Below are 14587 nucleotides of genomic sequence, written 5' to 3' on the forward strand. Positions count from 1 at the left end.
CAAAGCGTGCATACGTTTTCCCAAGTGTCCTATGAAAATACAAGTCAAAAAGTATCTCTGACATATTTTCTTAAGCAAGCATGCATATATCTAATGTAACAATCTGGAAGCTTTTACCGTACGATTTGCTTGCGGAACATGCTTTGTTGACAGTGGCACAAACCTCTAAAAGAGTACAAGGAGATATATAAGTGGGTTATGTTGTAGGCCAACTGATGGGCTGTGCTACACAAATACTATCCTTTCACTTAGCTTTCTCGTTGTCGGAGGGTTGCCTCTCATTCGGACAGACCCTCCTCCCGGTCGGTAGGGACAACGACCAGGGGATGTACTACATGTTTGTCTCTTAACCTCGAGTTATTCATTTAGCCTTACTCGTCTGCTCGAACATGCTATCCGCTCGGCCGTAACTCGCCCACTCGGCCAACTTTGACTCCTTCCTTGACTTTGACTTCCACATCAGCCAGTCTTCCTTACTTTGGTCTATCTTTAGTGGGTCCTTCTTCATCTCTGCATCATCGACTGATGAATCTATAGAGTTCGGAATAACATGGATGCATATCCTATATTTTGTTTAATTCTCCTGATTATATTCATATCCTTAAATATCAATTTGATTTATTATATTGATCTAGAGAACTCATAATTATATGAAATCGAGTTCTACGTGTTCATCTAGTTCTCTTTATTATATCCATGTACTTAAACATCAATTGGACACATTATATTAAAAGTAATGATTTTTTAAATATAAATCAATTATATATATTTATGATTGTTACATTATGTGCTGATGAACATTACCCAAATGAATTGTAACAATTTATTAGGATAAATACTGTAGGATAAAATGAGTACAGATCTCCTGAACTACTTTTTTGTGGTTCAGGAGATGTGTCACTTATATTTACGGTCGGATCGTGGCCGCAATCCGGCCGCAAATGGTTATAATCCTTTCCTGGATTCACCATCCCCATCAGATTATAGTTTTTGTTCGGAACGGGCCGGCGGAGACCGCCCGGAGGCCTCCGGTGATCGATAAGTGGCCAAATTATTGGGCGGCGAGCGAGGGTATCCTCCAGGTGGCCTCCGGCCACCCGCTCCGAACAAAAACTATAACATGGTACGGACGGTGAACTCAAGAAGGAATCACAACCATTTGCGGCTATATCGCGGTCACGATCCGACCGTAAATATGAGTGACACATCCTCTGGACCATAAAAAGTGGTCAAGGAGATCCTGCCTCGAATAAAATAAATATGAGATACGTAATTTGATAATTTTAAAATTCATATGTAATTTGAATATTTTAAAATTTTATCTATGTGCTTCGGTAATTTATTTTAGATCGCCATCCACTGATTTCATCGGACGGCCGAGATTTGATGCCATGCGATCTTGTCTCTCTTTTTTTTCTTAGTTTTTTTAAAATAAATTTCCTTCCTCCACTCATTGGCATGAGCGTTGACTTGTATAGTGCCATCGCACCGTCCGTTGTATGAAGCGACTCGCCTTACCGTCCATCTCAAAGACAGCGTGTCCGTCGTCAATTGGCTGGTCCTCCGGAACGCCACGATGTCTTCTCTCGGTCGGCAGCCCACAGAGGTTGGGTCGATCCGATTGGCCAACTGAATCCATCGCCCACATTTCGACCAATGAGATAACGAGCGTGGAAGGTTGGGGGAAGGTCTGCGACGCCGAACCACATCGGTAGATGGCACTTTTAGAAACCTTTTCGTCAAGGCGCAGTATCCAGCAACGCCGAAGCATACCCACTTGAATATCTACCTTACTACCGGATGGAAGTAGAAGGGACCCGCGTCGGGCTATCTAGGTACGGAATTGAGCTGAGTCAGTGGAAGCGGATGACAAAAAAAGTGTTTTAGGCCACGGGAGTCGGGAGCCCGTGGAATGTGGGACCCGCGTCACCTCATCGTCTCATCCTCCATCCGTGTTTTTGGTCCCTTCGATTCTCTATTGCAGCTTGCGCTCTCGCCTCCTTGCTTCTCTCCTATCGTTTTATCTAAAATTCGTCTCGTGAGCGAATTCAATATCGCATCCTTCTTCTGCTAGGGTTTTCATCCTGTCGCTGGTTCACTTCCATGCCATGGAAGAGGTAAAAAAAAATCGAGATATTTTCTTCTGATGGGATACCACATGAGTTGTAGCTGCCTTTTATTCTTGTTTTTTTTAATAATATTTTTCAAACGGAGTTGGATTCTGTAGCTGCCTTTGTGGAAGCTGTGTTTTTTTTTTACCAATTCGATGTGTCGAAATCCATGTTTTTCTTTTGGTTTTTTGATTTGCTACTGTACTAGCTGCACGTTTCTTTCTGTTATTATTATTATTTTTGTTTTCATAATATGCGTAAACAATGGAATTTTGATGCAAGATCAAGGGATGGATGTTAACAAAATCCAAGCATTTTTTTATGTTTGTTTAATGTTTGAAATACTTTTGTATATTTGTTTGGTTTCGTGGTTTTGACGGAGTCCGAATTTGGTTAAAATACCACCAATTCAGATTCTTTTGCTTCCAAAAGTGAGCTATTAGAAACGTGCTTGCTGTTGAACTGATTCATATGGCTGACTGGCTTTGGCCCTTTTGTCTTTTGCTTTATGTGCTAACTATGATAGTGTTCCGTGCCTAGTGTTTTACAAGATTTTGGACAGTGCAATTTATAAGATTCCACCGCGTAAAAGTCAACTGGAGCTCCTATTGAATCTTAACCTGTTTTGAGTGGTATTATTCTTGGGAATATATTAGCTGCTTAGCATTTTACTAAGATATAAATGTTGACGACATTCCGTACTTTAGCAGGTTTGGGGTCTGGTTTTGGTCTTGCCTGTTCCTTTTTATCATGAACTCTGTTTTACTGATGTGTACTAGTTAAGCATACTACCCCGACCTTAGTTAAAAAAAAAACATGACGTATTCTCCAACTATCACTGCTAAAACTATGTTTCTTGGCAAATTTGAGGAAGATTTACTTTTAGTTTGTTGTACCTTACACATACCCTATTTTACTTTTCAACTTCTTTTAGTGCTCCAGCTAAAACTCAGGACATGCTGTCAATGTGGACATGATGGAACTTTTTGCTTAGAGCAGAAGAATAGTCTTGTTAAAACTACCAAGAACACATTACTTTTGGTTGCTTTTTGCTGAGACTGCAGAACCATGAATCATCTTTGTAATTATTGTGGGGAGAAAAAATCCATAGTCTACTGTAGGTCTGATGCTGCTTCTTTGTGTTTGTTCTGTGACCGGAATGTCCATTCTGCAAATGCTCTTTCTCGGCGCCACTCACGCACACTTGTGTGTGGAAGATGCAATGCACAACCTGCTGTTATCAGGTGCATTGAGGAAAGTGTTTCACTTTGCCAAAATTGTGATTGGAATGGGCATGGTGGATCAGTAGTGGCTTCAGGGCACAAACGACAGACAATAAACTGTTACTCGGGCTGCCCTTCTTCTGCTGAACTTTCAAGAATGTGGCCATTTTTTCAGAACTTATCTTCTATGGTTCAGTCTGATTGTGAGCAGGGACTAGGCTTGATGAACATCAATGAGAATAGCGTCAGTAATTGTTGGGAACCTTCTGGAAGCAACAGTAACATAGAAACTTCATTTGCAGAGGAAGTAAAAGATCTAGATGCCGCCAATAAGTTAAATCCATGGATTGGATCATCGTCAGGGTCTGCCTTATGTTCATTGCCATCTACTGCTGATCAGATAGCTGGTTCATTAGATTCAGAAATTCCAAAGGTACTTCTCAGATTATTTCAGTTTCCAAGGCTGTTGCCTTTTTTTTTAAAAAAAAGAAGGGTAGAAATTCTGTACTATCTATTACCAAGTATAACTTCAAAAATTTTGTTCTATACTTTCTGTTACTATCTAGTCCATTGTTTCTGTGCAGCAGCATATACTGCTTCCTCCTCAAATGTTTGTTCACACTTCTACTAAGGACTGATTTGTGAAACTTACTGGAAAATACATAGAAAAAAGAGAAAAGATTCAACCTATCATATTCTGGCCCTTGTCATTTTCATCTTTGTGACATTTGAACGAAAAATAGAATATATTGTGCTTACTTGATTTTCTCAAATTCAGTGAATAAATTGTTGCAGGACTCTCATTTGAGTTCAACTTCATATTGTATGCTTTGTTGACTAAACAACCTGCTTGTTGACCTAAAATCTCTACTTTTTTCATTGAAATTATACTCCAAAAAGTGCACACTTTTATTAATGCAGAACAAATTATACACTTCTAAACTGAAAATTTAAGCTTGATTTTTTATACCTCCTAATTCTTGTTTGATCCATTTGCAGCTAGGTTGTTCAGGGACTAAAGAATTTGAATTCAGCAAAGATCGTTTCTATGAAGATTTCAATGTGGACGATGTTGACTTGACGTTTGAAAATTATGAAGATCTTTTTAGTGCATCTCATAGCCAAACAAATCGTCTTTTTGATGATGATGGTGGAATAGATAGTTTTTTTGATATTAGGGAGGCTTCTGCTGCTAATTCTGGCTGCCAGGATCGGGCAGGACAGGCACATCTGGTTAGTTTTTATGTTTCCATATGAGGTTTAGTTATTATGCTAGCGTCTGTGTATCATGTTATGATCTATTATATAATGAAACATGATCTGCAATAGTTACACCCCATTATCGTTTGTTATTGAAATCATACTGTGCATAAAGTTTCCTTGCAAATCCATCAAAAGAGCAATTTCTTTTTACATCAAACATTCTAACTACAATTAATTATTGTGTAAAAATCTTGAATAATCTCTCAGCTCATAGCTCATAGCTCATAGCTCATGCTAACTCCGATTGAATACTCCCCTACCAAAAGAATAATAATAACAATGTATTAGCAGCACACTTTTGCCTCAGCACAATCTCTCAGCTCATGCTTTTGCCCCCAATAATAATTATTGAAAAGTATCAAGAGCATAAGCAAGATCTACATATGATATTCATTGGCTTAGGAAAAACTTATGATAGAGTCTCAAGAGAAATTATATGGAAAATTTTAGAAAAGAGATGTGTTAGCGTATATTAAACTCATTAAGGATGTGTATGAGGGTGTAATGGCTAGAATAAATACTTCTGGCGGATTAACTGAAGCATTTCCAATAAAGATAGAGTTGCATTAATGATCAACTCAAAGTTTCTATCTTTTTACACTAATCATGGACGAACTTTGATACATTCAAGACACAGTATCGTGGTGTATGCTGTTTGTAGATGATATTATTTTGGTAGATGAGATACATGAATGAGTAAATGCTAAACTAAAATCTTGGTGGGAAACACTAGAAGTGAAAGGTTTTAGGCTTAGTAGAGTAAAAATAAAATATATAGAATTTAAGTTTAACAATATTAGATGCAATGAGACAATTGTTAAGATAAGAGATGACGAGTTGTCTAGAATCGAGAGCTAAGTATTTAGGATTATTTTTGCAAAATGATGGAGGGATTAGGAGAGATGTCTTACATAAAATACAAGCAGCATGTTTGAATTGGAGGAGAGTGTCTGTTGTTTTATATGATCATAAGTACCTCAAAAATTTAAAGGGAAGTTTTACAAAACGGATGTTAGACTTGCTATGTTATATGATGCTAAATGTTGGGCTATGACTCGAACACATGAGTAGAAGATGAGAGTTACAGAGATGAGGATGTTAAGTTGGATGTGTGGGCATACGAGCATGGGCAAAATAAGAACTAAGAGCATTAGAGAGAAAGTTGGAATTGTATCTATTGAGGGAAAACTCTGAGAGATACATTTAAGATGATACAGATATGCGAGTTAGACAATGTGATAAATACGCACATTAAACGAGGAAGAGGAAGATCAAAAAAATATGATTAGTAATAATAAAATAAGATAAAATTTATTTAAGTATAGATAATGATATAGTAGGGATAGAGCCCAATGACATAGAAGGATCCATACAACCAACCCCATCTAATGGAATAAGGCTTAGTTATTGTTGTATTAGCAACACGCTAAGTAGGATTCCTAATAAGGTACGTAAATCAAATGAGACAATTAAGATGAGCAATTTTAATGACCTAGTGGCGCACATAAAATATCATAAGCATAGCCATAGAACATGAATTTCATAGATCTAAAAGACATCACAATGAAGAGTATAGTGTCATAAAATATAAGGGAATATACATCCGAATGTTGCCCACTTTGGTTGGTATGCTATCCTACCAGCCTCATGGATTTATCCAATGAACAAACCTAGTATAGCCGATCACTCACAAAAGTTATATAGTCCATATACATACGAAAGTATAAAAAAATCAAGTGCATATCCAAGACTCGAGTGACCAATGGAGAAACTCCCACTCTTAGAGCAGTGTATTACCCACCACAATGTGTCACAAATTTACTATCAGGCCCTATCTGAGCTAAGCCACCTAAGACAAGCTTCACTTATAGAGCATGATTTGCAATAATGTCAAAACCAAATGTAACATCAAATCTAACTAAATTGCATACCTTCAGAGAAAACATGATAGATTGCTTGACTGCATGAGCAATAGCCCTAAATAGAAATATAGTAAGGCCAAGCATTTACTATATAACTCTACTTGGTCGAAGGTATAGAGTAGGTGTTTCTATGCTATGAAACACTCGGGCCGACTTAACTTAAATAACAAGTAGCTATTAATCCAAAATAGATAATTATTCAACAACCCTTTAAAGAAAACTCACTGAGCTCTTACCCCCAAATTGAACATGATCTATGGCACTTTGATTCTAAAAGTTGGCCTCAATAGATTGCAATACTCTGTCAATGCGGTAGAAGAGAAACCCTAGAAAAGATAGGTTATCAATGAGGAATGAATGGTCAACAGCAGTGGCCTGCTTAACTCTCCACACATGCTCGAGCTATGAGGAAAAGAGTTCCCCAACTGCACTGTCAGCTCCAATCCCGAGCTACAACAATACCCAAGTTCACAAGTGAGAGGCTTGGGGGAAATGGGAAAGCAAGAGAGAAAGATCACTGACTAAGGCACACAATTCTTGCAATCGATGACTGAGGCACATTCTATCCCCAAATCATGTGAACCCTTGTGAGATCACTAATTGAGGCATATGATCATTGCTCATGCAGCATTAGTTATCTTTTCTGACATCAAGCAGTGATCAATTATTGCCGGCTAAAAGCCACCTCGGATAACATGTTTATTGATTTATGACTTATTTTAAATGATAACTTTTAGCTGTTTTCTCCTTGCTAAATTGTTTAAGCAGTTTTTCCAACTTACACGAACTTTTACAATAGCTTAAGTAGTTTATAAATACCCCCATGAGTTGGCGTAGTTGGTACCTGAATGGGTGTTTGCTGTAATAGGGTTTGGGGTCAATTCCCAGCGAATGCAAAAATGCCTCGTTGGATGCAAAGGGTCGCTGCTGTCACGCCCCGGAGGAGTCCTTGCTAGAGAAAAATCCGGCAGCATCTCCCCTGTACCGGTGACAATCTGAATCCATAAATATACAGCCCTCAGGGCCTCTCACCTCGGCCAATAAGACCGGAACATAAGCAATAATTTAAATAAACATTCCACGCAATTATATATATATATCAAACCTACTCCACCACAGCGAGAAAAACACAACCCACAACGAAAAGCCATCGCAGCGTAAATCATGGGCAGCATACCAAAATTTCGATATAAGATCCACGAGAGCAAGAACTACACATCACAAGTCTGGTTCACATAGCAAGAAACCAAAGTCCGGAAATAGAAAACCATCTCCATATCGACACAGAGTGGGGACTAGCAACTGGAACCTCCTGACGGCTTCAACCTGAAATAGGAAATAATCAACGGAGTGAGTTCAAGAACTCAGCGGGTATCGAGCAGACATGCATAGTAAGATATAGCTATCAGCAATAATCATGCAGTACAGTCTTCTGAATAGTAACAGGAAATGCAAAACTGAACAACAGAAGAACCTGTATTCACCCGGACCTCCTATCCGGATACAAGGGTCGTCAGACCAAATACCTCATGTCTCCTGTATACATGTCAATTATATGCAACCATCAAAATGCAGCATCCAAAATGTAGCAATCACAAGCAATAAATGCAATCCATGTATAGGATGCAAATGACATGGTCACCCCTGACACGAGTCAGCCACCTCACTCGCAATGGTGAGGTTTAGTGGATAGAGTTATGACAATTGTGTACTTTGTCATCACTACTCCTGAGTGACCGAGTGGACAGGATGCTGTCGGAGTACACCTATCCTCCTACCCCAAACATAGTGGGGGAGCCTAAGCTCTCATCTCCCTATGTCATAGTAAAGAGGAGGGATCCCTGTCTGCTACCACGCTGCAGTCACACTACCCATGAGCGGACTAGTGGAGCCCTGACAGAGCAAACTATACACACCCTCCTGATGTACCACTAACCCATGAGTGGTTGTGTATGCAGATACGATATGCTCAACTATAAAGGAGCCGACAATCGCTCAGTATGCAATCATGCAAAATGGTGCATGACACTAAAGCATGTAACTCCTGAAAATATCAACCTCCATATAATATGTACCAAAAGGAAAATCGAGTCTATAACAAGGATCTAGGTATACATGCCAAATAATAAAACTAGGTACACATGCCAGATATATCTAGTAGCTAGGTCTATACCCAGTAATACATTGTATGTCACTACTTCTATGAACATAAATACACATGGCAAGAATCAAGAGACATAAACATAAATACATAACAGATAACAATATGAGCAAACTACGGGTATCAAGTAGCGACATACCAAGCAAATATAAACATAACCATTACTACTAGCTATAACCTATTACGCATATCAGAATGACAATATCAAAAGAGATAAGTCAAAGATACCTGCCTCAAAACGAAGATCGTATCAGATAGATCTCATTTCGAGACTCTTGTCTCGAATCAAAGTCCTGCAAATCAAACGTATAGTTTAGCTACTCTAAAATGTATCAAATAACTAAATCAAATTCCTAATTCAATTAGGAAACCCTCATTATTAATCAGCCTTAACTGATCATCGATTAATTCATCCTCCCATTTGATTAAATTAGGTTTAGCCAAATTTTAACCCTTCCATAAAAGGATTAGACTAGGCTAAGCATGAATCATTTAATTTTTCCTAGTCATAATCCACAATCCCTTACTCAACCAATCCAGTATAACTTTAATCAATCTATTAACCCTCACAAACCAATTAACCCACTGATCAATCCCTGAACATAAACTGAAATTAGATCTCGATGATTACCCAGATCTGTCGGTAGATGGTGGTTGCGATGGCCAGAGACAGAACGGAGGAACTCGGTGAAAGGGGATCGAAGTTGTTGTCAACCACTCATAGAGGAATAGTTGGCTGGCCGGATTGCTCACAAACAGTGATGGTCGAAGCCCTAAACTGGGCCCACCAATTTCCCTCAGACGAAATCTGGATGCGGCTATAGCGGTGAACTAGGGTAGAGGGCACTAGGGCATTGGGAGGTGACCGCAGTAGAGCTGCAGTGGATCGAGCAGTGGCGCGGCAAGTCGGCGGCGTCAATCCGTCGGGTGATCGAGGCGGCGCGTCAATCTAGCAGAGTAGCACCACCATCAGCGAAATTCGAAGAGAGCCTGACGGTATCACGTGGAAGACAGAAAGCGGCACAGCGACTTCATGGTTGCAAGGGCGTCGCCAGCTGAGGAGAAGAGAGTTTGAGAGAGGGACAGCGGTCGGATTGGTTTTGTACGTGTGGAAGAAGCGGCATCGCAAGGCGACGTGTCGGGTTGGGGAGGCGAAGAGATCGGGGAAGAGGAAAGGGGTCGGCGTCGCGAGAGGGAGAGGGAGAGGAAGAGGGATCGGAAGGAGAGGATGGCTAGGGCACGGGCACGGCGTGGAATGAATAGGAAAAGGGAAATTTATAACTTAAGTCCCTTTAATTAAAGCATAGATTATTTTCTCAATCAACTCCCACTAAATGGATATTCCGAACAGGCTTTTTCTCAAGCCTATAAATCCATCCTCTCAAAATTCGTCATACGAGATCCGAAAAATTTCCAAAAAATTCCTTTAAGGTTATTCGTCCTTTACAGTATTTTACAGCTGCATTAGGGTAAAATGTCTCTCGTGATTTACCCCCTTCTAGAGTGTGTGGGGCTGTCCTGGAGGGGCCACTAAGGTGACAGTTTCATCTTTTGCTGCAATAAGTAGTGCATAAATTTATAAGAATTACACCGCGTCAATTGTTTATAGCCGACTCTACCTAGTGGGATAAGTCTTGATTGTTGGTTGTTGTTGTACACTGCATCAATTGTTTATGGACTACAATCTACTAGCCTATGTAAGAGTCCTCAAACTAAAAGGCTTGGCACAAGCAATTTTTTTTTTAATTAAAATCAGCCGAGCAGTTTTCTGACAATGACATGTCTAATCTCATGCCTTTGCTTCTTACGGCTCTTTTCTTCGGAACATTTTGATATTGTTCTTACCCATTTTTCCAGATATCATCTCCTGGAGAGATAAATAGCACACGGGCAACATGCAATGCAGTATCTGCTGCTTCTTTGATGTCAAATCCAGGAAAGAAACTTGATTCAAGTCTGTCTTTTCCTCCATGCAAAGCTCACTCCAGCGTATCCCTTTCCTTCTCTAGTTTGACTGGTGATATCAGCGGTGGGGATTATCAAGACTGTGTTGTATCATCAATGCTTCTAATGGGTGAACCTCAATGTTTTGCACCTGGTTCTGAAAATTCTTCAACGCCTACAGCTACCAGGGATAGTGCCATGATGCGTTACAAGGAAAAAAAGAAAGCGCGGAAGTAAGTCCAGACTATGGAAATTTCATAATGAAAAGCATACTTATACGCTGATTTCTCTAAGATTTGTGGAATGTGGTACCTTTAAGTTTCTAGTTGAGCTTAGCTTTATTGGTTAATCCATTAAAATTATGGTGTTTATTTAATTTATGCAGGTTTCTACTTTCTAACCTATGTTTTGTGATAACAAAAAAAGTTCTAGATCTTTTTCTTCTCTATATCCACTTGCTTAGTTGATGGTTTGGTTAGCCTTTTTTAACTAAGCATGGCTTATCCCTTGTGAACTTTACTGTTTATTGTTCTAATTTTTTCCCCAAATATGCCCTTGCTTTAGCTTGTGATCCAATTACATTCATCAAATCAACAAAGTTCATCTTTTATGCAGTTTATTGTTTGTTTCAACCACTGCTAATTATTTCTTCTGGCCTTTAAAAACCAAAATAATATATTGATGGAAAGGATAAGGATCTCATTATGATCTTGCATAATAATTATTTATGGCATTCGTTTTTGCTTGTGTCAAATCTTTTGGCAACTTGCTTAAGTTCATAGAAACGGGCAACTTGGCAGCTACTAGAAAGGATATAATTGGAGTTTTTGATGAAGAAAACTCTCCATTAGTCTTCTCGGTTACATGTAATACAGATAGGGGTGTAATCGAGCCGAGCCGAACTCTTGAATGTTTGAGTTTGGCTCGTTTATAATCGAGTCGAGCTCGAGTTTTATTTAACAAATATATTCACGACTCACGAGCTTATTCGAGCTTTTATCGAGCCTAAACAAGCTTAATAAATATAAATTATAAATTTAAATATTCATTAAAAATTAAATTATATATTTAGAGAAAATTAGAATATTCTTATTAAAATTTATAATTTTATTCTAATAAATAAATTTAGTATATTTGTCTATATTTTTCCTAAGTAGTGTGTAAAATATATAAATTTAATATCAAAACTATTATTTTTTTTATTTAAAAGTTGATTCATGAGCTTAACGAACGTGTTTACGAGCTAACGAGTCGAGTATTGTGAAGCTTGAGCTTGGTTTGTTTATCTTAATGAGCTTCATTAAACGAGTTCAAACGAATTTTTATCGAATCGAGTTTCAAATAGCTCACGAACGGCTTGGTTCATTTACACCCCTAAATACAGAAAACCAGCAATTCGAACTATACATTTATTGTTGCAAAAGGTGATTACGCTCACCCGAGGCACCCCTTACAGCTCGTTCCCATGTTAGGTTATGTGAAGGAAGGTAAATTACGGGGTCAGCTTATAGCCGATCGCTAAGTTAGCTAGGGGTAAACTACACATTTATTGATTAGGTATAAAATAACACAAAAAGTACCTTGCGTCAAATGTGATCTCTTTGAATGAAGAAAGAAATCACCAGACAGCTGGCATTGGCATGGCTTCTTGATGATGATCAAGTAACATGGAATTCTGATTATTGCATCCTTGGAAAGCACAAAAGACTAATTTACTGGAAATTCTGTTGATCTGCATTGCAGGTTACTTTATACCTCAGGACTATGAATATGCATTTGAACTAATAATAATAGTAGTATCCTTCTGCGATTACATAATGGAGAATGCAATAATCAATAATAGTGGAACAAAAGGCTGGGCACTAAGGCTCTGTTTTCTCTAGAGGGAAGGGAAAGGAAAGGAAAGGAAAGGAAAGAACGGAGAGGGAGAGGGAGAAAAAAACAGAACATGGTGATGGGAAGGGGAAGAAGGAAAAAGGTTTAAAATTGGAAAACTACCACACTATCTCTGTCTTCTCCATCACCTCCTCTCTTCGATTCCTCAGCCCTCTCCATCTCTTGTGACCTTTGTATCCAATTACCAACACTGGATGCCCTTCCGCTTACTGTATGCTAGTTTGTTGCCGATGTTGTTTGCCTTTTTTTGCCCGCTTTGGCTCTGGCAGCCTCTACAGTCATTTGCCGACTTGCTAGTGGAGATGGGTGCCATTGGAGATGAGAAGTAAAGATTGATCTTGATCCCTACATGTTAAAATACATGGGTATCATGTTTTCTCACACTGGATAAACACCCATATTCATCTAATTTTGGGTGGATGTTGAACTAGCACAAACCATCCATAGAAAGGCCCCAGACATCCTTTCCACAGGTTTGGTACCGAGTAAATAAGGGAAAGGTCACAAAATGAACCCCTTACCTCTCCTTACACTAAAATTACACACACCACAAGAAATAGATTTGTTTACTCTGAATTTGACAAAGATCCAATGCCATAATGCCAGATCCATCGAACACCTTTCAAATTAAGAATGGCTTTTAAGTGATAAAAAATTATATGTAAAGTACATTGGAACATTTTTCTCCTTGTGAATGGGAAACTTATTTTCTCTTTATTTGTTAGTCAGTTTGGAGGCCAGTAGAGAATATTTCATTTCACAAGGTTGGATCATTGTGAAGCTGTTGAATTGGTTAGGAATAGAATAATGCAATTGGGAAGTTGTTGAATCAGCTGGATCATTGTGAAACAGAAACTATGTGCATAGAAAAAAGGCTAGACCTGTGCGTATATGTAACTTATAACAGAATATTATGCACTATTTTCTGACTTTATTTGATAAATATATTCCTTAGAATTCTTCAATTGAATTATTTGGAAATGTCTTCCTTGTATTTGAACAGGTTTGAAAAAAAGATTAGGTATGCTTCTCGAAAGGCTATGGCGGATGTGAGAAGGCGTGTGAAAGGGCGATTCGTGAAGGCTGGTGAAGCTTATGACTATGATCCACTTTCACAGACAAGAAGCTGTTAAATGCAAAATCTATCTCATTTTAAGTAACATCAGCTGGTAGATATATTTGCCAAGTGGAGACAGAAATAGCTCTGCTGTGCAATTGATATATTTATTTGACCCAATATGATGAAATGAGAAAGAAGAAAGAAGGCATTTGACTGGCAACCAAGGTTGCAAGTGTTAATTCAATCTTATGCTCTGTAGTCCTGGAAATATCAGTTTTGAGCTCTCTAATTCCTGCACCAACCTTCTGATCTTGTTATGACTGGTCTTAGTATTTGATTTGATAGTGGATTGAGTGCATATATCCTAAATTCTGAAATTGCCGACATACAAGGCTTACGATTCCAATAATGATCCAATTATAAGTTCTTGAACCTCAATCATATAATTCTTTCACTTCAGCTCCGCTCTTTTGTATCTGTTCGGCACATAGCTTCTTGACTCCTTGACAATGATTCACCATGCTACAACATGCAGCAACATAGTGCAGCCAGGGTTAATTTCAACTTCAAAATTTCTCTCTATATTCTTTCCTGTAAATTTGTACATTATACTGTGTTGTATCTAAGAGTATCTCTTTGTATCAATTCACTTGTAAAGGAGAAACATATGTAAGAAATACTTGGAAAATCTGGAACTAGATTTCCATTCCATGTAGTGTATAGACATAAAAGAATTTGCTCTTTATATATATGCTTGTTTTGTTGGATGATTTCTGAGCAAAGGAAATCCTTTTTTATCTTTGCTCATCTATATATTCTGTCTTCCATTTTTTTAAATCATTGTACAATCACTCAACCCATTTATGCAATCCTTATTGATGATAAGTCTTCTTTTAGACCTGCACATGCCCATCCCTAAATGAGCAAATTGCAAACTCTATGATCAGAACTGACCTGCTATGTTTGAGCTAAGCAATGTTGAGTAGAACTATAATGACTCCCTGGAG

The 14587-nt window shown here is 38.4% G+C and overlaps 1 protein-coding gene across 2 annotated transcripts; it reads left to right on the forward strand.

Annotated features, from left to right (window-relative positions):
* Positions 1–1952: 1952 nt before the first annotated feature.
* On the forward strand, positions 1953–14347 carry LOC121975216 (zinc finger protein CONSTANS-LIKE 10-like). Of its 2 annotated transcripts, none has more exons than XM_042526722.1 (5): positions 1953–2117; positions 3046–3767; positions 4334–4567; positions 10538–10857; positions 13524–14347. In XM_042526722.1, the coding sequence occupies exons 2-5, from the start codon at positions 3180–3182 to the stop codon at positions 13651–13653; spliced, it is 1272 nt and encodes a 423-aa protein (XP_042382656.1). In that variant the 5' UTR covers positions 1953–2117; positions 3046–3179; the 3' UTR covers positions 13654–14347. The 2 variants fall into 2 exon arrangements, with proteins under 2 accessions (XP_042382656.1, XP_042382657.1); XM_042526723.1 differs by having other exon boundaries at positions 3054–3767.
* The last annotated feature ends 240 nt before the right edge of the window (positions 14348–14587 follow it).

This window comes from Zingiber officinale, chromosome 4B (assembly GCF_018446385.1).
Source record: "Zingiber officinale cultivar Zhangliang chromosome 4B, Zo_v1.1, whole genome shotgun sequence".
Taxonomy (NCBI): domain Eukaryota; kingdom Viridiplantae; phylum Streptophyta; class Magnoliopsida; order Zingiberales; family Zingiberaceae; genus Zingiber; species Zingiber officinale.

Coding starts and splice junctions, on each gene's coding strand:
- LOC121975216 (XM_042526722.1), top strand. CDS start 3,180: ATGAATCATCTTTGTAATTATTGTGGGGAGAAAAAATCCATAGTCTAC. Junction 4,568..10,537: donor GGGCAGGACAGGCACATCTG/GTTAGTTTTTAT, acceptor CCATTTTTCCAG/ATATCATCTCCTGGAGAGAT. Junction 10,858..13,523: donor GAAAAAAAGAAAGCGCGGAA/GTAAGTCCAGAC, acceptor GTATTTGAACAG/GTTTGAAAAAAAGATTAGGT.